Source organism: Stegastes partitus, unplaced genomic scaffold (genome assembly GCF_000690725.1).
Source record: "Stegastes partitus isolate 25-593 unplaced genomic scaffold, Stegastes_partitus-1.0.2 Scaffold1087, whole genome shotgun sequence".
NCBI lineage: Eukaryota > Metazoa > Chordata > Actinopteri > Pomacentridae > Stegastes > Stegastes partitus.
Window position 1 is genome coordinate 154,283 of NW_007578818.1, and position 22,969 is coordinate 177,251.

Genomic DNA, 22,969 nt, shown 5'->3' on the forward strand with positions numbered 1-22,969 from the left:
CCGGCCCGAGTCCGGCCCCCAGTGGCGCTACGCCGTCGCCGTGCTCCAGTCCGGTCGGAGTCCGGCCCCCAGAGGGGCTCCGCCGTCGCAGTGCTCCAGTCCGGCCCGAGTCCGGCCCCCAGAGGGGCTCCGCCGTGGCCGTGCTCCAGTCCGGCCCCCAGAGGGGCGCCGCCGTCGCAGTGCTCCAGTCCGGCCCGAGTCCGGCCCCCAGAGGGGCTCCGCCGTCGCAGTGCTCCAGTCCGCCCCGAGTCCGGCCCCCAGAGGGTCTCCGCCGTCGCCGTGCTCCAGTCCGGCCCCCAGTGACGCTACGCCGTCGCCATGCCCGAGTCCGGCCGCCAGAGGGGCTCCGCCTTCGCCGTGCTCCAGTCGGGCCCGAGTCCGGCCGCCAGAATCGCGCTGCCGTCGCCGTGCTCCAGTCCGGCCCCCAGAGGGGCTCCGTAGCCGGCTCCAGTCCGGCCCCCAGAGGGGCTCCGCCGTCGCCGTGCTCCAGTCCGGCCCGAGTCCGGCCAAATTCTTAACGAAGCAGTTTTCTGGCTGTTTTTTCACTAGTTTGAATTTTGATTGTTGTGGATGAATGAGGTCGTTTCTGTAGCTGTGTGGCTGATGAGGGTTTAGTGAGCAGTGGGCCACCATGACAGAGACTTGGGCTGCAGTTAATGGCTTCCAGCTTCATGTCTGTATCAGTACAGTGCATGGGATATAATAAATGCAGAGGAAATACTTGCTTTTTTTTTTAAACTTTAAAGACCTATTTATACAGCTTTTCATAGAGTAACGTTATTACACTTCCTGTGATCTAAACATACCAGGATATTCTTACATTTAAAACACAATTACTAGTTTTACAACAGTGCATTCGAGAACAGTGGACACAGTAAGGACGCTTCATCACTCGTGAACGAGGCACAAAGTGATTTATGGAGAACAGTTTTGGTGCAGACGCAGACAAAACAACGATCTCTGTGGTCCCACGCTGGGTCAGATCCTTGAAGTGCACCCTGCAGGAGGCTGTCTGAGGCTGGCCAAGCATGCAAACAACTGCGTGTTAAAGCATTTGTTTGAGCCGCGGTCGACAATGGTCTCGGCTTCCCGATCGCTCCAGGTCACTGAGCCGTCGGTTCTGAGTTGCTTGGGGTGCTCGGGCCCTGTTACACTTTCTCTGAAGTCTACTTTTTATTTGTTCTGGAGTGCAGGGATACTCTGAAACGCACTAATGCGGTACACACATAACCGTTTGATAAATTAGGTTCATGTTGGGACAACATGAAAAAAGAAGCTGTTTAATCCATCGAGGCCAATCGCACTTTAATACAACAGTTTGAATAAACTAATTAGTCTCGTGTAAATGATTATGTATTAATTCCAGTCATATTTCATGTAAGAGGAGCCGAAGCAGACGCTCAGTTTGTGGCTCTATGCTGTTATTACTATAGTCAGTGAGGTCAAAGCGCAGACTGACAGCTCCGCTTGGAATGTATTTATAGTCATCTCCTATAATCACATGTATAGTTAAATAACCTTCTTTGGCCTCTGGAGTCTTTCTTCCTGCATGGTGACGATATTTGGACAGATTAGCGGTTTTTATACGTTGTCAAAAATCCTTACGGGCTCTGAACTTGCACACCCATAAACATCATCATCATGACTCCTGCCGGTTGTCAAGATTGTATTTTTTTCCCCTTCAAAGTGTTTTATTTTAAGATGATTCAGAAAAGAAGTTGTAGATGTGTTCTGAGAGGACCTAAACATGAATCCGTGGGTCACAGTGGGCCACGACGGTCCGCACCTCCTCCTAAAGTTTTAAAAGATGACTCCCACCTGACACGTCGGTGCAACTTGAACTCTTTAAAGCTTCGTTCTCTTTCAGGCTGCTGATGGAAGCTGATTGTGCAAATTTTTTAAAGGGAGGAAAAATAAAAAGTTGGAAATCTTAACAAACTTCTACTGTTCAGGACTTAGCAGCTTCTGTTTTGTTATTAATTGGTGAGTCAGTGAGAAGGACATAAATACAGAGCGGCACAGAGAGAAAAGGGGATCGAGGGGAAATATGCAAGAACAGTAATGCAATCATTTACCCGCTGCGTTCTATCATTTAGGTAGAAGGCCGTAGAATTGGTTCTCCTTTAAATACGATGATATATGGGGAGCGCATACCGCAGTACAGCTGTTTGGGTGTTGTTTATGATTCCTATGCAAATAGCATTTCCACCATAAACCCATGAAGCACTCTCTGAAAGTACTGATTCAGCTCCGCCACGTGAACCAATCGCTGCACTATTTTTTGCGCTGTTTTCTTGTTTTCTGTGTCAGCAATTCATATTTTGTGGCCTGATCAAGCAAAGTAAAGGTGACAAGAGGGAAGGAACGGGGGGGAAGAGAGCGAGAGGGGGGCGGCGTATGGTGGAAAGAGAGAGGATTTGTATTAATAAAACATCGAGAATCAGTGGCAACAAATCTGTTCCCTCCCAAAGGCCACTGCCTGGGGTAACAGCTTCTCGAGCGGAGGGTGCCAGGCGTCGGAAAAAAGAACAGGAAAACAAGCGAAATGTGGCGCGAACGGCTCTCTCTGCAGTTTACCTTCTGCAGCATTGTGTCGGCCGAACGTGGTCGTGGCGCGATGCAAAAAAAATGTAGCTGGGATCAAACCTAATCTGAAAAGAGCCGACGCCAACAAAATTAATCAAGTTTGTGCGAGCTGGAGGCTCAGGGAATACCCCAGCGCGTGGTAATTTATCATAGCAATTATTCAAAGTATATTGTAAGCACACAGATGTTAAGTACATATTTTGCTTCTGAATATTTCATGAATATTCTCTGAAGTTGGAGACAATGTAGGTGTATCCGTGTCTCTGTGAATGGATGATCCTTGTAAAGCTAAAGGTGTCTGAATACCGAAGTGGGCCGAAGTGTTTACGGTACATGTAAGGGAGCCGACGTGCAGAGCTGCTTACATGTCTACAACATGTACTGTAATCATGTAAATGAGGCATGGTTTGTTCTCCGTGTTCCTTCACATGAGCTGCCCCTCTACGAATTAGCGTGGATGAGTGCATTTCCTCTGTGTTGCCTCGTAAGCTTCTGGGAGGAACTGATCTTTGCATTGTGCTTTGCGTACAGTCTCACCGCCATGTTGGACGGAATATGTGTGTCTGAGCAGCAGTTTGCTTTAAAATGTGGCTGAAGATAGAGTGATCTTCTGTCTGTTAACTGGGGCTGTTGCAGGACAGATGAAGGAGTTCGGTCTGAGTTGAAGCTCTGTAAAGAGAGGACAGTCGCTCTCTTATTGGTTTTGCATTCGCCAGTAAACAAAATCTAACTTAAGTGCAATTAAAAGTAGGTTAAACAGAAGTTTTAAACCATCCCTGCTCCTCCTTTAGTGCAGCACAGCGGATGGATGTTGTTCTTTTTGTACCTTCTTGGTGACATCAAGCTTTCCTTTTGCTCCCGCAGGTCCTCCAGTCATCGTAGGAATGAGCATCAACATAGCAAGCATCGACTCCATCTCAGAAGTAAACATGGTAAGTTGAAACCTCGCTGGGCTTGTCTATGTTCGTCCTCACCACCCAGGATGTGGCCGGTGAACCCGCACACAGCAGCTTCTGTCACCGCCGCCTTCACTGAGATACTTTAGAGCAGCAGTCTCCAACCTTTTTTTGCACCACAGACCAGTTTTAGGCAATTTTCTACGGACCAGTCATCGCACACATAACAGAAAATAGTAGTTTTTTCTATTTAAAAGTTTCTCTTCCTCCGACTTTCCAAAGAAACTCTCCTGAGATGTTTGTTTGTTTATTTCGGCCTCAGTTAGACTGACGGCTTTATTTAACGGCCGAGCATGACAAAAAAAAAACAACTAATCAGAGTCAAGTGTGAGAAACGAGCACAGATGGATGTGACAGGAAGATGAGCTCGTCTTTTTTCAAAATAAAACACCCTGCAGACTCCGCTAGAAATAAAAATAAACCAATAAAATGTTTGTTTTTTTTCCTTTCTGTGCGGCCGGTACCAAATGACCCACGGCCCGGTACCGGTCCGCGGCCTGGTGGTCGGGGACCGCTGCTTTAGAGGGCTGCATGCCTCCACCTCACTGCCAACGAGGAGCTTGATGGAGAGACAATACAGTCGTGTCCTGTCTCAAAATAATTAGCAACAACTAAACTTCATTCTTGATAACATTTTGAGGGAAATATGTTTTCTTCTAAATCATGTTACATCACAAATACATGTTAAATAAATAAATCACAGGCGCCCCTGTAGCTCACCCAGCTGAGCGGGCGACCCATGAACAGGGGCTGTAGGTCGAGGGTTCGACTCCCGCTCACGACCCTTTGCTGCAGGTCTCTCCTCATTCTTCTCCTCCCTTTCCTGCAAAAAATATATTAAAAATAAATAAATACATCACATTTATTTCACTACTCTTTTCCAGCTAACTGCATATATATGGGACAGGTTCATCACTTTGGCAGCCTAGAAATAAGAAGTTTTAAACATGTACAAGGGTTGTATTTCCAATTTGTTCTATTTCTATAAACCAGTTTTGGTACCAAAGCCAAACCGAGCTTCTAACTCTTGCTATCAATAAAAACCATAAAGTGATGTTTTTACCAAAGCTGCCGTACACTCTTGACACCGAAGGCTAACAAAACAATGACTGAAGTCCACACAGGATGCAAACTCTGGGCTTCTGTGAGAACACTGCGGCTCTGTCAGACTGGAAATATTTCACGGTTTAACCTCTTAAAGAACAAACATGGGAATGCGGTGTAGTTGTGCAGTAATAGAGGAACTAATCCGAACGACCAGAAGGAGCTGCTGGTGCTCTGACAGACGTGATCCCTCTCTGGCTTCCCGGCTACGAGCGCTGCCAGATGTGCTTTAGACGGATCAGCTGGACTGACCGGCCAGAGCAGGGTGAAGGCTGCAGGGCGTCATGTGTTTTACATTCATTGTTACTGAGTGAAACCTCGGTTGTCACGATGAGAACAGCATCCGACGAGGTGTTTTACGTTGACCTGCTGGTCGCAGTATAATCTCTGCAGGTAGTTCGGGGCGAATCCTTCAGCTCTGACAGAAATGCAGGCCGAGCGGTGAAGAAAGCAATATGGCCGACGTCTGAGCCATGACGTCACTCTGTCTCTCGGCGCTCTCTTTATTTCGCTCAGTGTGGCGTCGTCACTCCTCCCACATGTCTGCTTCCTGTTGTTTTCTTTCACCCTCTTTGAGTTTGTCTTGCGGCAGACTTTGTTTTAAACGTGTTTGTTTATGATTGATGTACGTCTCCTCTCGTACAGAGTCTTTGATTCATGAGATGCGCAGCAGAAACGTGGTAACTTCATGTTTAGTTCTCCGTCACAGCGGATATTTTGTGAGATATAAAAACTGCTCTTCCAGATTAAACACGTGAAATGTTAATGTAACCGCTCGCTGTGTTTTTGTATGCAATCAAATGTCAAAATGTTTGTGTTTTTCTGAAGGTAATATAGAGTTCGTTTCCTATATTTGCATGTGAAGTTGTTCATTCTTAGCAACCAATGAGAGGACGGTAGTAGCTCAGAGGTGACACGTTTCAGCACGAAACACTTCATATCATGAATATTACATCATATTGTCAGGGATGCTAGATATCTTCATGCTAAACTTTATTATACTTTAATTCACTTGTATTTTTTTACATGAAGCCGGTGTGGTTTTTTATTTATGACACTACTTTGATGACAGGGATGTTGATGCATTAGACGACAGACATTACATCTCCAGCTAGGTGTTATAAAGAAGCCTGCCTGTGTGCTAATCCTACTCTGTGCTGATACAGATGCTGAGCCGATTTAAAAACTGTTTTCCAGATCTTGTGATCATTCATGTATTTAGTTTTGTCTTTCTTTTGGTAAAGGACTGAATAGAGTTTTGTGTTTTTTTAATGCATCACTTTGTTCTTGTTGGCTATATAATTTATAGTGCTGTCTTTCGATTGCTGTTTTAAAACTGACAATAATTACTAATCAATTTATCAGATCTGTTTTTATTTGTTACTAACAGTTTGATCACCCATGTCTGCTGGTATCTGAACGGGTCATCAATTATCTCTTAATTCCACACAGATATGCTGATATGGAACATCAGATGAACAGAGATGAATATATATATTTTTTCTTCTCTGTAAATTCATATTATTTTTCCCGTCATTCCCTCCAGGACTATACCATCACAATGTATTTCCAGCAGAGTTGGCGAGACAAGCGTTTGGCCTACGGTGAGCTGAACCTGAACCTGACTCTGGACAACCGTGTAGCAGACCAGCTGTGGCTCCCCGACACCTACTTCCTTAACGACAAGAAGTCCTTTCTTCATGGTGTGACGGTAAAAAACCGGATGATCCGACTGCACCCGGACGGCACCGTCCTGTACGGGCTGAGGTAAGAAAAACTCTGTGTTTCATATGCTACCTGGTCTGGTGGCTTTTCATCAGGATTTTTCATTTCAGCATGAGGCTCATCAGGCTGACGTTTTTTTTTTTTTTTCTACTTGGTAGAGCTGGACTTCTCCTACAAGCTGCACTTTTTAAAAAAATGAAAGCATTATGAGGCTTTTTAATTCACACAAACTGGCAAACGCTTCTAGTAACAGATGATCAGTGTTAATTGTAAGTGCATAACTGCAATTTTGTGGTAAAATAATGAGCTACAGTGATGCTGAGTCATTTTTTAAAAGAAGAACTCACACATTTTTCATCTTATGGCTTTAGTGAGGAATTCATAAGTAATTTAAAAAAAAAAAACATCAGTATATATTCAGTATAATTTGCTGCCACAGCCCTACTTGGACCGGTTATTAATTGTAGCTAATGTTAGCCAGCTTTGAGTAGATATTGTGGTTGATTATTTTAAGATCCCCTTGTTATTTTTATCTTCGGTGTACTGATGACAGTTTCAAAAATCTGGGTTTTGAGGATGTATGCATAACAATCCTAAGAAACCAAACATGTCACCTTGCAGGTTGGGGGTGATTCTTCATCAGAATTAATTTCTGGTTCAGACACGTACGGCTGATTTTTTTGAATTGTGGTTCAACAGAAATATATATATTTTAAAAAAAAACAAGCTTGATGGGACCCGTAAACAAATATTTTGTTGAGCCAATCACTGCAATCAAGTGTCTAATTTGTCTGGGTCTTTTTTTAAAATTTTATTTTTATTATTATTCTTTTCAACCACAATTCATAATAAATGTTTTATTTCACTAAATTATAATTTAGCAAATTTTTATTTATTATTATTTTCTTCAGTTTCTAGTTATTTGAGTGACTTTTGTGGATTTTGCCTTTTCTTTAATGGAAGGGGATGAAGACATTTGACTATATCGTAACAGAATACAGAACTACACCTGGTCTCGGTTTGCTCTTGAGGTCCAAAAACCAAACCGGTCGGGTGAATTCGACTCTAAATGTGGCTCTGGGTTCTGTTCCTGATCCAGGGTGTTTCTCTGCATTTTTTTTCCCCCGTTCGTGCGACACGTTGCCTCGAAGAGAAAGCTGGTACGGTATGGAAAGGACCTGGATGGGTTTTAGTTGTCCGAAGCTTCAATAATGCAAGAAGTCGAAGCCTCTGAGAAAATATGTATATACAGTAAAAATATTTCATGCGTGCCGGCCTCACCTCCCTCCGACCCGAGACGAGGTTAGCATATATAATACATGGGTGGAAAGAATCACCAGAACTGTCCAGAAAAAGCAGCACTTTTAGCACACCTTCCACCTGCTAAAGATAGACGCGTGGCAGTCCTCGTGATAGCTTTAATTACATACTGTCATTTGTCAGTAACACGGCAAATGGGGGGAAAATGCAGCTAACCTACACCCAGAAAAAACAAGATGGTATCACTGTGTGGCGGGATGAGTTATGACAGATGTATTTTTGGTGACAATAAACAGACTTTAAAGTTTTATTTATAAAGCTAATGGTCCGTAAAGTTCTAAGCGTGACCCCAGACAAACAATCGCAGCTTTGTGCAGAGAGTGAAGGGTGCATTAGAGCGAAGGTTCATTGACCCAGAAAGGCTAAAAAAAGGTTTAAAATGCACAGCACCTCCATGTCCCAGATCACGGTGACAAACCAGACAATTCAGTCAACAGCAAATGTGCACAGAGGGACCCATCCAGAGTCCCCTGGGCACAGCTGAAAGTAAGAGAACGTCTTGAGGTTTTGTTCGTACTCGGGAGCTGGATTGCTGCTTTTCTTAACGCAAGTCATTAAAATAAAGTAATTTGATGGAGGCAAAAGGAGCCGGGAACATGTTTTGTTCCATGAATAAAAGAAAATGGCAGTGACAAGGTTTAGATCATATGAAGTAATGAATTATTAATGCAGTAATCAGTATTCAGGAACTCTGAATTACCGAATTGGTGCTGACACAAAAGGAGACGTGATGGCAAAAGTTTTGCTTTTCTCCCTTTCATGACTCTTCACAGGACTATTATTGCTCCGACAGAAATGCAGCCCGACTGATGTAGAAGTGGCAAATAAATATCTGCGAGATGTGACAATTATGCATCGGCGTGGCGAACTAAATTTAGCTGGTGACCAGACAGGAGCAGTCTGTCCTCACATGTCTGGTCAGCAGGTCTGGAGTCAGATGAATATATTATCACTACAAGGAATACGTTATCAAAGTCAACAGAGACGGATTATTGGTTTGGCTGCTCATCGGATCTGATGTTCAGCTTTTTTTTTTCTCAGTTTTGGGTTTGTCACTGATATCTGATTTTAAAATAAAAACGTTGATTTAATGTTGTGCTACTCCAGCGCTGATGTTGCTCTGTGGTGTTGAACAACGTCCCGCCCACAGCAAAACCCAATCAGTCATAATGATATAGAATAATCAATAGGGCTCGAATGATATGGATGTTTTGAGGCTGATGCTGATATTTAGCAAAAAAAAAAAATCTGATAACCGATTAATTGGCTGATTAATTAAAAAATATGTAATGAATAAAATAGCTTCTTTTTTGGTCCCTTAATGCTACAACCACAAAGATGTGAATCACAGGCAGAACATTTTACTGTTTGTACTTTACTATTTGTTTAACTTTACAGCAGAGAGAAGTTTTAAAAACATGCAACAAAGCATTAAACATAATATGCATCAGTTAAAAAATAAGTTTTCCTAACAAATATGTCTGTAGTGTGGGTATTTTATTTTAAATGTGCATTGTTCTTTCTATGGAGCATGAATATAGCTACCAGCTGTACTGATGACTTTAGTTTTTGGCCACAGGTTTATATCAGCAACATGATGAGTGAAGTTACTGCAGAACGTTATTTATGCAAAGACTGAGCGTTCTTTAAAGTTGATGAGAATAAGTTAATCAAAATGTAAGTTATAAGTTAGTTAAAAAGTTTAAAAAGCTGTAGCTCTCTGTCAGCGTGAGGCTCTGTGTGCTGGTGACTTTGCGGCAGAGTGAGTGATCTCACCGCTGAACGTTGGTCAGTGATCTTAACCCTTCATCATCTCCATGAGCAAAGTTTACAACAAGCAGCAGCCAAACTGGAGCTTTTCATGGTGTTGCTGAAGTGTTTTTACACGCTTTAGCCACGGAGAATATTTGTCTTGTTACAAAATCAAATTGTACAAAATGAATTTACGAAAGTGACTCCGACACTTGACAGAATTCACTGTTTTATGAGAAATTAAGAATATATCGGCGATTAATCGGTAAAACTCCGGCCGATTACGAGTATTTTGAAAAGGCCTACAATCGACTGATTTAATCGGCCAGCCGATAAATCAGTCGGGCCCTAATAATCATAATAATGAAAAGTGAAGGGTAAATACTGCAAAGTTCCCAAAACATGTAAAAGGGAATTTAAAGAAAGTTTTCTGTTGGAGTTTGTGTTACTCCAAATATAAACAACTGTATCTGTCAACGCCTAATGAAATGTCCTGTTGGCTTGTGCCTCCATAAATCAGATCAGCTCCTCTCGCCCGACTCCTGCTGCTCTTTAATAGAAGCCTTTAACATCACATTATTAGTAAGAATAAACCATAAAGTCCGTGCTCTGCTTTACTCTCATTAAAAATGTACCTTTGATAGTTTTTAAATATTTACAAGATGAAAAACTCGGTGCCGCCTCCAATTAGAGCAGGTGGAGCCGCAGGAGACTCTGATGCCAAAACGGCACCAAAACTACGCTGCTCCACCTGATCTGAATAAACATTCCCAGCTGCTCCGCTCAGAGCGCCGCCTGCACTTCCCTACGGGAGCCGGAGCAGCATCGTAAGATGGACTAGTGCCAGAAGGAGATGGTATTACACTTGCATTTGCACCTCTGCTGCTTTTATGCATGCACGAAACAGAAAGCTGTTGCTAGGGACACCAACATCCCATCTTCAGACACACAGTTATCGTTCCGCGCTGCAGTAACGGTGCGCGGCAGATGGCATCTTGGTTCTGTCCTCCAGACCAGTTTTTTCAGCAGCGTACAGTAATTAGAAGCGGTGCATAATCTACATGCAGAAGTGATTCCGGGACCTTTACATGCCTCCTGTAAGCATGTAATTAAATCTCTTTGTTGAGATGTTTGACTTTGCCCAAGGGTTGCGTGGACGCTTTTTTTTTTTTTCTCCAGAACAAAAAACTTTAACAATAGACATTCTCAGTTGAGTTCATTTGGATGTTGTGGCTCTCCGGTCTGACTTCTTGAGGGTTTCCGTCGTCGCCTTAAATGCGTTTTCTTGTTTGGATCCGTCCCCTGTGCTGCTCCTGAGCGCACCAGAATACAAACTGTGGACAATCACATTACACACACTGCTGCACCTCGTGCCGCTTGAAATGTGCTGCTGCTGCTGGTGTTTGTCTTCTCCTCAGCCTTTATTTACCTTGATTCCTACTTTTCATTATGATTTTAATCAGGGTTGTGTTGATCAACCGCTTCTATTTTAAGCCCAAGCTGACAGCGTCTCTGCTTTACAACCTCACCCTCTTTTTTTTTTCTTCTCCACTTTATTCACCATTGATCTGGCGTTGAGTGTTGAATGGTGCATTCTCTCTCTCTCTGTGTGTCTGCAGTCTTTATTCTGTCAGATTCCAACTTTTTTGGACTGCGTCAGCTTCCGCACGTCATCTGGCGTCCCTACAAATCTGATCAAATTGAATGAAGTGACAGAAGCAGTTAATAGTTGTTCTTCTTTGTAAATCGAACTTATTATAAGGAATTAATTGTAAGTGAAGGTTGCAGTGAGCCGCACCAAACAGCTAGAGCAAGAAGTTCTGTAGTTTTGGCCCAGTCCTTCTAAAGTGACCAGAGTCTGTGGTTGTGTTAATTCCTATGCCGCAGATTAGTCCGATAGATTAATAATCAGTGGTGGAGAGTAACTTTAAGAGCTGTACTTTTGGATTGTTATGAAATATGTGACCCACTGGAGGATCACAACATAAATGTGACCCTTCAGTAGGACTTTAAGAACCAAAAGATCTTTAAAGTGTATTTAAAACTAGCTCCACTTCAGTTAGCGACAGCAGTAAGAACTAAGGCATCAATATTAAAGCTGGGGTAAGCAGTGTTTTGTTGGCCTCATTAGGAAAAACTCCCATCCGTTTTAATTCCAGTAGACTTCTGCCCCTCGTTGTGGCTCATTGTGGTTTTCTTCTTTAGTCGATCTCAGCATTTTAAACCAGATCAGGTCAGGTAGGATACAAAGCAGCATAATGAGGTTGAACAGAGGACTTTTACATCCCGTGTCAAGCCATAAATGAGTGCAATCTTTTGCACATTTGAAGCTCGAGAGAGGAGACGGAAGATCTACCTTCCAGACTTCTGCCTACGCCGGCATCATCAGGCTAAGAAATACCAGAAAAAATAATATTACTGAAGGCTGCAAGGTGGCGCAGTTGGTTAGCACTGTTGCTTCGCAGCAAGAAGGTCGCCGTTTCGCGTCCCGGTGGGGGCACCAGAATCTTTCTGCGTGGAGTCTCCATGTTCTCCCCGTGCAGCGTGGGTTCTCTCCGGGTTCTCCGGCTTCCTCCCACAGTCCAAAAACATGCTGAGGTTAATTGGTGATTGTAAATTGTCCGTAGGTGTGAATGTGAGTGTGCTTGGTTGTCTGTCTCTAAGTGTGGCCCTGTGATAGACTGGTTACCTGTCCAGGTGAACCTGCCCTTCACCCTGAGTCATCTGGGATAGACTCCAGCCCCCATGACCCTAGTGAGGATTAAGTGGTGTGTAGATAATGGATGTTAAGTTTCATAATATTACTGAGAGAGGAGATTCTTTTACTTTTGACACACTTTGCTAATATCGTGTCTGTACTTTTATTTATTGTTTTGACTGCAGGGTTTGTACTTGAAATGGAGTCTTGGGCCTACATGGTGCAGCGGTACTTATACTTAGATGCAGATATGAGAAGTTCTTCCACCGCCGTCGTTGATGACATGTAAATAGCGATTGAGTGGAGGCTAAATTATTTATGCATGTAGCATATGCATGTCCATAATTCATTTCTGAGAGGCCAAATATGGAACAATGATTTTGCATATGCAGGTTCAAAATTTAGACCTGGAGAACTGCCCCAACCAATCACCATCTAATTCTGCTTCTGAGTCACTCCACAGTTTGATCCATACTTCTTAGGAGAGAGGAGGGAGGAGTGTGAGGAGCAGTGCAGGGGAGATGTTGCAAACAAAGTCATTTTGAACATCAATAAAAGAAGTCAGAGTCAGTAGAAAGTGTGGAGCAGGTTTTTCTAACTTGCCAGCGAGTTGAGAGGCTGAATCACTGTCAGCAAACTGACAAGCCAGTTTGATAGTGCTCCGGGTCCTGGGAGCATTGAGGGCTTTGTTGAGCTAAGCTCTCGCCAGATTGTGTTTTCTCTCTTCCCATTCCTGTGAATCTGCTCTCTCATGTTCCTCTGTTTATTAAGCCAAGCGTTGTGATAGTACAATGATCTTCTTTGGTAAGCAAGCTACCACACAGCGATGGATACGGCAGCAGACTGTGTAGGCGTCAAAACTATTGCTCACATATCTAAAAGCCTCTCTGTCTGTAGTGCTGGGCCTCTGGGATCCACCTCCAGATTGCTTTTAGTTGTTGTGTTATGTTGGCGTGATACTCGGTCAGAAATGCCAAGAGTAGCCTCTAAAACGGAGTGGAATTCACCTTTTTTTTTATGACTAGCTCAGACACAAGCTATTCAGCTCTTTGTTTCGTTCATGAATTGTGTTTGAATTGTTGTGAGTTTAAAGAAGTTAAATATGCAACCAAACAGATGTCCTGTGGCTCTTAGCGGTCAGTCCAGTGAGGTGACAGCGACACGTTGCACATCGTCTTGAGAGCTACACAGACTGCTGATTGTCGGTGTGCAGGTCTGAGGCTGCTGACCAGCTCTGGCGGGACTCTAAGTTGCTGACCTACATCTGCTGACATTTCCAAATCCCCTCGCTGTGAGCCGTCCCACCTCGTGCCTACTCAGTGATGATTCTCTCCTGACTTGTTAACTGTCACATATAAAGTCAATTTTATTTCTAGTGGGTGTCTTTTTTTTTTTTTTTTTTGCCAAGGGGTAAAGAATTCATTTCTGTCCATTACTCTAAGCTGCTGCTGGATTCCACTGCCTCACTGTGCTACTGTACCGGGGGTATTGTCTTTTAAGAAGAGTGTCTTGACAGGATGTGTCTTCCTGTTTGTGATCACAGAGGACACAGGACCTGACTTCAACTTGAGGTTTAAGGCTGCGCATTGTCTCCATATTTTACTTTTGCTCCATTTTTCACTTGGTGCAACTTCACCACACCTTTTTTTTATATCATTTTATTTGGTCATGTGCTCGACTTATTTTGGACTCACGGTTTCTTTGTACCCTCATAAAATGCTGTGTTTTCTGTCTCACCTGGTTGAGCTGGCGACCCATGTACAGTCTCCGATGCAGCGGCCGTGGGTTCGAATCCCACTCGTGGCCCTTTGCTGCCACCCATTCTCTTCCCCTACTACTGTCTCTTCTTCAACTATCCCATCTAATAAAGGCAAAAATGCCCCCCAAAAATACTGTGTTTAGAATGTTTTGGAAGATACCTCGCTTCCATAGTGAATTGTCACTAAAGTCCAAGACCCTGAGACCCCCTGGAATCACACATTTACAGTCTTTATTGCAGTTATTTTTTTTTAAAAAATTAAGGTGAGACATTCATTTTCTTACTAGTTTGAAGTGGAAGGTGCTTAGTTTAAAAAAAAAAAAAAAAAAATAGTGGTACCAGGTGCTTCCAGGATTGAATGTTTAAATCAGACACTTGTTTTGTTTACTCATTCTTTCCTCCCTATATACTAGGAATACAGTAATTTCCTCAGTAGTGAGCAGTAAACTTAGATTTCATTCGATTTAGCTGCATTTTTGTTGTGTTCCTAATGCCAAATATCCAAAGATGTCTTAATTTAACTTGTTTGTAGTTTAAGTCAAGTTGCAAAATACTTTCTGAAGTTGTGTTTTTGCATTTGCGACTGTCCCCCCGTAGAAAAACCAGCTACATGGATCACTTGGGGCTCAAGTGTCCATTATAGACATGACTTGATGAAGCTATAGAGCCACAAAGTCTGCATAAGGAGGTGGTCGGGGTTAATGGACGGGTCTGCAAAACGCTGGACTTTAACACAGGGGATTCCTGTTCAGTGGTGAATAGTGTTCTATAAGACTAACCTCATGCTTATCAGTAGAATCATGGCAGTGAAGGAGCTCTTGGGAAAACCAACATTTCCTTTACCCTCTGATGAAAATCTTTTTTTCTCCATTTTCCCTTGATAACGTGTCCATGTGGTGTTTTTTACATGACAGACGACACCTCATGATGGAGACGAGCAGTCAGCATTCTGGCTGAATGTTTACACCTTGAAACCACAGAGTGCTGACGGCCAAACAGCCAGGCAGCAAACCAAAGGAACCGATCTGGTGGGCTGGCAGCGGGAGGCTTTCTGTGTCGTTTTTCTTGGTTTTTAGTTCAAATATATATCACTGAATTACTCCACTTCTACAACTTACCAACAGTGTTTCAGCAGAGTTGTAGGTGAGCTGGTGTGCTCAATCTGCAGCGAGTCAGGAGGAGGCAGGGGGGCAGAGAGGTGGGGACTTTCTAGAGAGAAATCATTTAAAGCAGGAAGGGATTATTTTTCTGGTCAGGGCTGCAGGGTGGCGCAGTGGGTAGCACTGTTGCCTCGCAGCAAGAAGGTCGCCGGTTCGCGTCCCGGTGAGGACACCCGGGATCTTTCTACGTGGAGTCTCCATGTTCTCCCCGTGCAGCGTGGGTTCTCTCCAGGTTCTCCGGCTTCCTCCCACAAGGTCCAAAAAACATGTTGAGGTTAATTGGTGATTGTAAATTGTCCGTAGGTGTGAATGTGAGTGTGCTTGGTTGTCTGTCTCTAAGTGTAGCCCTGTGATAGACTGGTTACCTGTCCAGGTGAACCTGCCTTCACCCTGAGTCAGCTGGGATAGACTCCAGCCCCCCACGACCCTAGTGAGGATTAAGTGGTGTAGAGATGATGGATGGATGTTTCTAGTCAATAACCAGAGAAGTTACTGTGACCAACCACATGCTTATTGTTAGAGCTTCTGTTTTAACCCAAAGCTGGTCTTTCTCTAAACTTAGCAAAGTTGTTTGTGAACCCAAACCTGACCAAACAACAGCAATGTTCTTATTGAGAAGGTAGAGAAAAATTCACATCCCCATGCAACTGCAGGCCATGTTATTAACGGTAACTCTCCTTTTTTTTTTAAAACTTTTGGCCTGGACTCATGATTGCCAAGTGACCTTTCCCATTAATGTAATTAGGCATGATGTTATCTGGCCACAGCGTGTAGCAGTAGCCGCCCTGCGATAGCCTCTCAGCAGACGAGCTGTGAGCCAGCAGGGAGGTGCAGTACAGCCGAGCACAACACAACGCAGCCGGAGCAGCTTAATGCTTGTGCAGCAGAATGCAGCTCTGTGTCACTGTGAATAATAAACACATACCTGTCACACGTTTTGTTTATGTATAATTTTCTTTACCCTTCTGCTGCCTTCTGCCATCATGGACCCAGCAGCCCCACATGCCTCCTGTGTTAATCTGACCAAATCAGCTTCAGCAGAACATATTTTGTTTTCCAATTACCTGTCGACAGAACTCTGCTCACGCCAGCGTGACCAATTTACAGACTCTGTGTTCCAGCAATATATTTCCAGCACAAACAGCCTATTATCTGCTATATTGCTAATTCTAAGTATTGTAGATTTCTGTGTACGGTTTCTCCCTGCATCAGTGTAAAACCACAGACTGTGGCAACATTCGTGGTTACCGTGATTAATAATGCATCCAGAGTGTGTTGCATCCTTTAAAGGGTAAAACTTTCTATCACTCCCATCACGCTCTGACATACACCGTGCACATCAGACCTTCCTCTGTGGATGTGCTGCCGGCTTCTGACACAGGGATGATGAGCTGAAAATTAATTTTTGTATTTCATTTACACAGGAGGACAGTAAGCGAATGAGAGCTGGTGTGACAAACACATACCAGCTGGTATGAAGAGGAGAAATGTAATTACTAAAATGTGCTGCACCGGTAAATATCTCTCAGTTAAATGCCACAGACCCCTACATGTGTAATTTGTAGCCAAAGCTGTTTTCCTGGGCTACTGGATTTATTGACATTAATAAACTGCAATGCATACATCTTTCCCAAAGCTACCTGGCAGAAATGCATATCTCGGAACTAGCAATAAATAACGCACATCGACAAAATCCCTTACAGAGGCTGAGCAGTTAGTGATCCACATAAAAAGGAATAACGTCTCTCGGAAACACACAAAAAAATGAATCACTGGAAAAGTAGGAAAAATAGAACAATTCCCGCTGAAAAACAAAGCAGCCCTTTTATTCTAAGAGAGCAGCGGGTTTTTCTCTCCCTGCCTTCTGCTGCACAAGCAGAGCCTCCGGATCTTGATGACCCTTAAAAGGTTTAAGAGGTTAAGAAAAATTGGCCTACACAGTTACATACAATCAGAGCCATTAAGATAGAGGTGGTATCGGCAAAATGTCTTCACCATAATATAAGCTTAAAAGCCCGTCGTGAATTATTGAACTGCTGCAGTGCTTTCATGTTTATAATAAACAACCACAAAATAATTGCTTTTAAAGTGCTGCTTGAGTACATGGCGGGGGGATGCTGGCGGTTCATCATATTGTGCATCCTGCTGAACCATGACCTCCCTCTTAACCTTTTCCATCATTTGTAAGAAAAAAAGTCCTAATTGTCTGTGTTGTTGACCGCATGGCTCTGTCTGCTCTGTCTTTTTTTTCCTCTCAGAATAACCACAACTGCTGCTTGCATGATGGACTTGAGGAGGTACCCTCTGGATGAACAGAACTGCACTCTGGAGATTGAAAGCTGTGAGTAACGAGCACAAGTCTTGATCGGCGTTTTGTCACCCGCAGCAGGAGCACGCCCACTGAACTTAGATCAACCTTTAAAAGCAAACGGACCTAAAATCACTGCAGGTCGCCTCGAAAAATGAAATCACCATAAGTGAGATTTGTTTTGGTCGCGTATTAGTAAAATATTTGGCGTCTTTGCTAATTTGTCAGACGCCTCGAGTTGATTATTGCCTTGAGATGTAAGGGAAAAAAGTGCCGATGCCTGGTGATGTGCATTGATTACGATCCCATCAGTGTGACCGATAGATGAGGCCGCCTCTCCGTCTTGAAATAATAACACGAATATCGGGAACCTTACTTTCAATATGTCCGCATAAATTAAAATAGTTTAATATCAGCCATCAACTTATATCGGATGTCCATAAGTTATACATATTCTCCCCTGTTCAAATTGCTTATTGACATATGCACAACATCACACGGATTATAGAAAAATTAACATCAACATATGTGTGGTAAGAGTTCAGCCAGGTGGTCGGACGCAGCCGTCAGCAGATTGTGTTGTGCTGCAAAGTTGCAGAACTTCAGCCCTTACTGCAGACGTCAGGACATCAGATTTAGGACTGATTCTCCCTCTGATGTATGTTCCTCTGGGGCAGTTTCCATTTAGTATGTTCCTTTGCATCATAACAAACAGTTTGTCCAGTGTTGTTTTTATTATATTTGACTATATCTATATCTGACTAATCTCAAACATTATTAGCCGCCTTATACCTGATACCCGCACGCTAATGTAAGGATTACTGAAAAGACCTACCTGCCCAGAGCCTCAGAGAATTAGGACGGCTCTGGTTTGACCACAAGGAGCCACCAAGTGAGACCCAGAATGATCAAAATAAGACACGAAAAGGCCACATAGAGATGCAGAACGAGCACCGAAAGATGCAAAACTACCACAAAGTGACCTCAAAGAGACGCAATGAAGCCGAAGTGAGGCTTAAAAGAGACACAAAGAGACACAAAGAGACCAGAAGAGACACAAAGAGACCAGACAGAGACACAAAGAGACCAGAAAGAGACACAAAGAGACCAGAAAGAGACACAAAGAGACCACAAAGACACAAGAAAAACAAGAAAGAGACACAAAATGAGCAGAGAGAGGTGAAACTCCAAACGCCTGTAAAGCGACCACAACAACAACTTTATGCAAAGAGGCACAAAATGGCCCAGAAAGCTGCAGGATGGGACCTGTTGTTTTATCATCCCTCTACCTCAGAAATCAGACCTGTGCTTCCACTGTAACGATCAATGATGCCTGCTAACTAACTGAGTTAGTGGTAACGTCAGCATAACCAAAGCAACCCCATCCCTCAGCAACATTAATGTAACCATAAAAAAAACACCTCTGCTGCTGCCTAATGTTACCTGTGCTCACCTCTTGGCTGTCGCCAGCCTCCGTCCCTCCCTGTTGGCTCGGCGGGCCGCTGTCAGCGCCAGCATCGGCCACATGGGTGGAAGAGAGCCAGCAGAAGCTTCACTGTTGACCTCACAAACTCAGCTTTATCCTCCAAAACAGAGGCGACTGCCCAGCGTATGACTTTAGCACCACTTTTGTGGCGTCTTTAAACTTTTCCTGTGGTTCCCCTCTTGACTCTTTCTTTCTTTACGTCTTCACCATTTAGTCTTCATTTTAACATCTTTGGTTAGAGAGGGTTTAACAGTATTGAAGTGCTGTCGCCTTTTTGTCCTCCTTGTCCTTGTAAACATATTCATGTAGCTGGTAAATTGTTCTATAAGTTGAAGTGAGCGGCAGAATTTGACGCTGCGACACAGTCAGTCACGTGTGGAGTTTGTAAAAGAAAGTCTTAATTTACCCAGAATTTATAGCAAAGTAGTCCTGCTTCAGATATTCAATAAATAAACAGCTCTGTGAAATAGGTAAAATGAAATGTCCCATTACTAGCAACAGAATTATGAGCCTACTGGTTTCCAGGTAGCCTCAGCTGACAGGATGAGACACCAGGTAACAGTCCAGGCAGTGACCGTTAGATTTATTTCTGTTTGGACAGAGCCAGGCTACTGGTTTTCCTATTTCCAGTCATTATTACAGTGAGCTGCGGTAACCAGCTGTGTGCAGAAGGTTCATATTTATAGTTATGAGAGCGGTGAAGGTCCATTTAATTGTCAGCAAGAAAGCAAATAAGCATATTTCCAACAGTTCAGTTTGTTTTGTTCCTTATTTGTCATGAACCTCTTCTTTCATAACCAGAACTTTGTTGAACTCATTGCCATGTTTTGTTCTTAAATCAGATTACATCAGAGAATAAACCCCACATCAGCATGTTTCAGTGCTACGATACCAAATACAGTTTTTGTTTTTTTGAATAGTCCAACTGTAGTTTGCTGTCTTTTAACCCCACATAAAAACATTTAATAAAATATAATGTTTAATAAAATATTATCCAAGTAATTTCCGATTCAGACACGTTGCATACAGATATTAGAAATCAGAAATGCACGTAACAGTGTTCAACATTTTGTTACGTAGCATATGAACCTTGGATTTCCAAATTAAGAGTCACAGAATAATCTTGTGATTCTCCAGATCAGGTATTTTGCTAAATAAAGGCCAAAATGAATTAAACAGAGGCTGAAATATTCTGACTTTCATTTCCTTGTGTGGGTCAAGCTCAGAAAACCCAGCATGTCCCATCATGCAGCAGTTTGTTTTGGTGAATTCCCCCTTTGTCAAACTCAAACTCAAATTCTCAAGAGACACAAAACTGCTTTCACGTTTTGATGAGTAATCTGGCATCCACACATAAACCTGGTGGAGCTCCTCTGGAAGATCATTATGGGATATAAAAGGTGGTTTGATCTTTGTAAATACATATAAGTAATAAAATAAAATAAAATAAAAAATGCAGACTGTGCTCTGTATTATCCACTATAACTTATGACAGTTGTTTCACATCATCTTTTTTTTTTTTTAAAGCATTAATTTAGATAAATCATTAGCCAGGAGAAAAATGTGCTTGTGCTGTAATTAAAAATTGTATTTGCTGGAGCATTTTCATTGACCGCCCCATCAATCAAACGCACACTCGCTCAATACGCCAGATATTTTTGCGGTTCTCGTTGTTCGAGATAAAACTGCCGAGTGTTTCCCCTCGAGGACGTCAGTGAGCGATGAAATATGGACAGGCGGCGAATTAAAAAAAAAAGTTGCAAGAATATCTGCTGTTTATGCTGTTTATGGAACGCTATGCGCTCGCATGAAGCGCGCACGTTAACCGTCGGTGTGATTGATTATGAGGCGGCCAGTTGTTTCAGTTTCATGGACAATGTCACATTTCCTTCGCCTATAACCTCGGAGGGAGATTTAATGGTAATGAATCCCAGTCCCTTAGTGAGCTTAATGCCATCCAGGGCTGGACGTGGGGTAGTAGAATGTGAAATGTAGTAACACTTCCCACACTGAGAAATGGCTCCGCAGTGAACGCATACCAGCCCATTGACATAAATCTGCTGCTGTGGTCACTTTCAATTGCGCTGCCAGATGAGAATGAGGTGGGAGGTGTCACACCGACCGGCACATGTTAATGAATATTCACGCTGGTGGGAATGAACGGCGCTCCGTAGTGAGTGTGGACGGCCCAGGACGGGATCAGCTGACGGATTTAGACCCTGAACAGAAGTGTTTTGATGGAGTTAGTTTGGATGTTTCTATTTTAGAATAATGTCTCCCTAAACCCCGTCTCCTCCCACCGTCTGGCTTCACAACCTCTACTTGAGAAATACAATCATTTATATTTGATCAACTATGGAGACAACATTAAACCCACAGTGCAGAACTTCCCCCATCTGGTGTCAACACGTATGCCTCACCGTCAAGTGCTTTCTTTTTTTATGCTGTAATCCTTCTCCTGAATGGTGACGTTTCTCCTCGGTGGTTTTAGTTGCAGCCTAGTGTGTCGCCACAGACACCAGATTTAAAGCTCCAGTAGGCAAAAAGGTTGGCTTTGGTAGGTTATATCAGCACTGTGGGAACTCATCTGGCTTGTATGTAACGGATGCTCATTTGTATGCAAAAGTTATGCCATTGGATTATTAAGTGATTGTATCCCTTTGCGTGTTGGTGGCATTTAAGTTCAGAATGTTTGCTGCAGAACTGTATCAAACATGTACTTTCGGGCGCCGCTATAGCTCACCTGGTTGCGCTGGCGTCCCATGTACAGGTGCTGTAGTCCCCAACGCAGCGGTCACGGGTTCGAGTCCCACTCATGGCCCTTTGCTGCAGGTCCTTCCCCCATTCTTCTCCCCCACTTTCCTGTCCTAGCTAATAAAGCCAAAAAATATCTTTTAAAAAAACAAAAAACATGTACTTTCACAGCGTTGTTAATGGTCGAGCACACTTTAAGATGTGATATCTTCATGAAACATCCCTCATACTTAGCTATTAGCTCAACCTGATTGACTTATCCCTCGTTCAGGTTTGTTAAAATCAACTTTTTCACCTTGTTAACATGTTTGTATGAAGTTACTATTATACGCTGGGAGACACGTCTTGAGCAAAATGAGCAGTCAAGCCCAGTATTAAACTTGTCTGTTGGGTACCGATGACGGTCTCAGAAACACAGATTCAGACTTCCAGAGTTTCATATGTAACAGACTTATCCTGTCGCTGCAGGACGGGGCTTCGTGTCACTTTCTTCCTTAGACTTGGTGTCTAGTTTGAACATATATGGCTGAATTATTCCAGTCTGACAATTTGCCTTCGTGTCAGTTAGACTAGTTTTACAGTGTTTGAGCAAAGTCACAGGTGAGCTGCAGGGACGATGTAGAGTTGCATCTAAGGCAATTTAAGGAATTATTCTCATAGAAAAACTCAAAACTATATAATGTTGATGAAATTAAAAATACTTGATTTATCCCAGAAGGGAAATTCAATATGTGTAATAATGATGATAATAATAATTCAATAATGATACACAGAGAGAGAAAAATAAGTGCTTTTTAGAGACTTAGAAACTTAGAACTGCGAAATAAGATGTGTACTTTGACATAGTTTTTGTTAAAGGATGATCAAAATAAGCTAATTACAGGATGATGTGATATGTTCTTGTAATGCTGTGGCCTCCATAAGGCAACAGATGAAGAATACTAAGACTGCTATGCTGCTCTGAATGAGTTTAAATTAACACCGGAAGGAACAAGTGTTTGATTTGTCAAAGCGACTTCCACTTATTATCCGTCCTCATGCGGCAGACTCTAAATAGAAGCGTGGTTAACTTTAATGGTTGTTTCCTCATCACATTTACGCTCCGCGTTTTGTTTCCCTCTCCTCTAATTTGCTCTGACCTTGACACAGATGGATACACCACGGATGACATCGTGTTTTTCTGGCAAGGAGGAGACAGCGCCGTGACGGGCGTCGACAAGCTGGAGTTACCTCAGTTCTCCATCGTGGACATCCGCCTGGTGTCCAGGGAGGTCAGGTTTACTACAGGTGAGACGGCTAATCAGGCTGAAAGTCTGCATGCATGAAAATGATTCCAGCAACATCCATAAACGTCTCGGCGT

General features: G+C 43.1%; 1 protein-coding gene across 9 annotated transcripts in view; it reads left to right on the top strand.

Annotated features, from left to right (window-relative positions):
• The window catches only part of gabrb4 (gamma-aminobutyric acid type A receptor subunit beta4), a 67,105-nt gene that overhangs the window by 34,099 nt on the left and 10,037 nt on the right, over window positions 1–22,969 (top strand). For all 9 annotated transcript variants that reach the window (XM_008295922.1, XM_008295925.1, XM_008295921.1 and 6 more), the window contains 4 exons: window positions 3,451–3,518; window positions 6,193–6,413; window positions 17,319–17,401; window positions 22,758–22,895. In XM_008295922.1, the coding sequence (XP_008294144.1) occupies window positions 3,451–3,518; window positions 6,193–6,413; window positions 17,319–17,401; window positions 22,758–22,895 (510 nt within the window). The remainder of the gene's footprint in view (window positions 1–3,450; window positions 3,519–6,192; window positions 6,414–17,318; window positions 17,402–22,757; window positions 22,896–22,969) is intronic.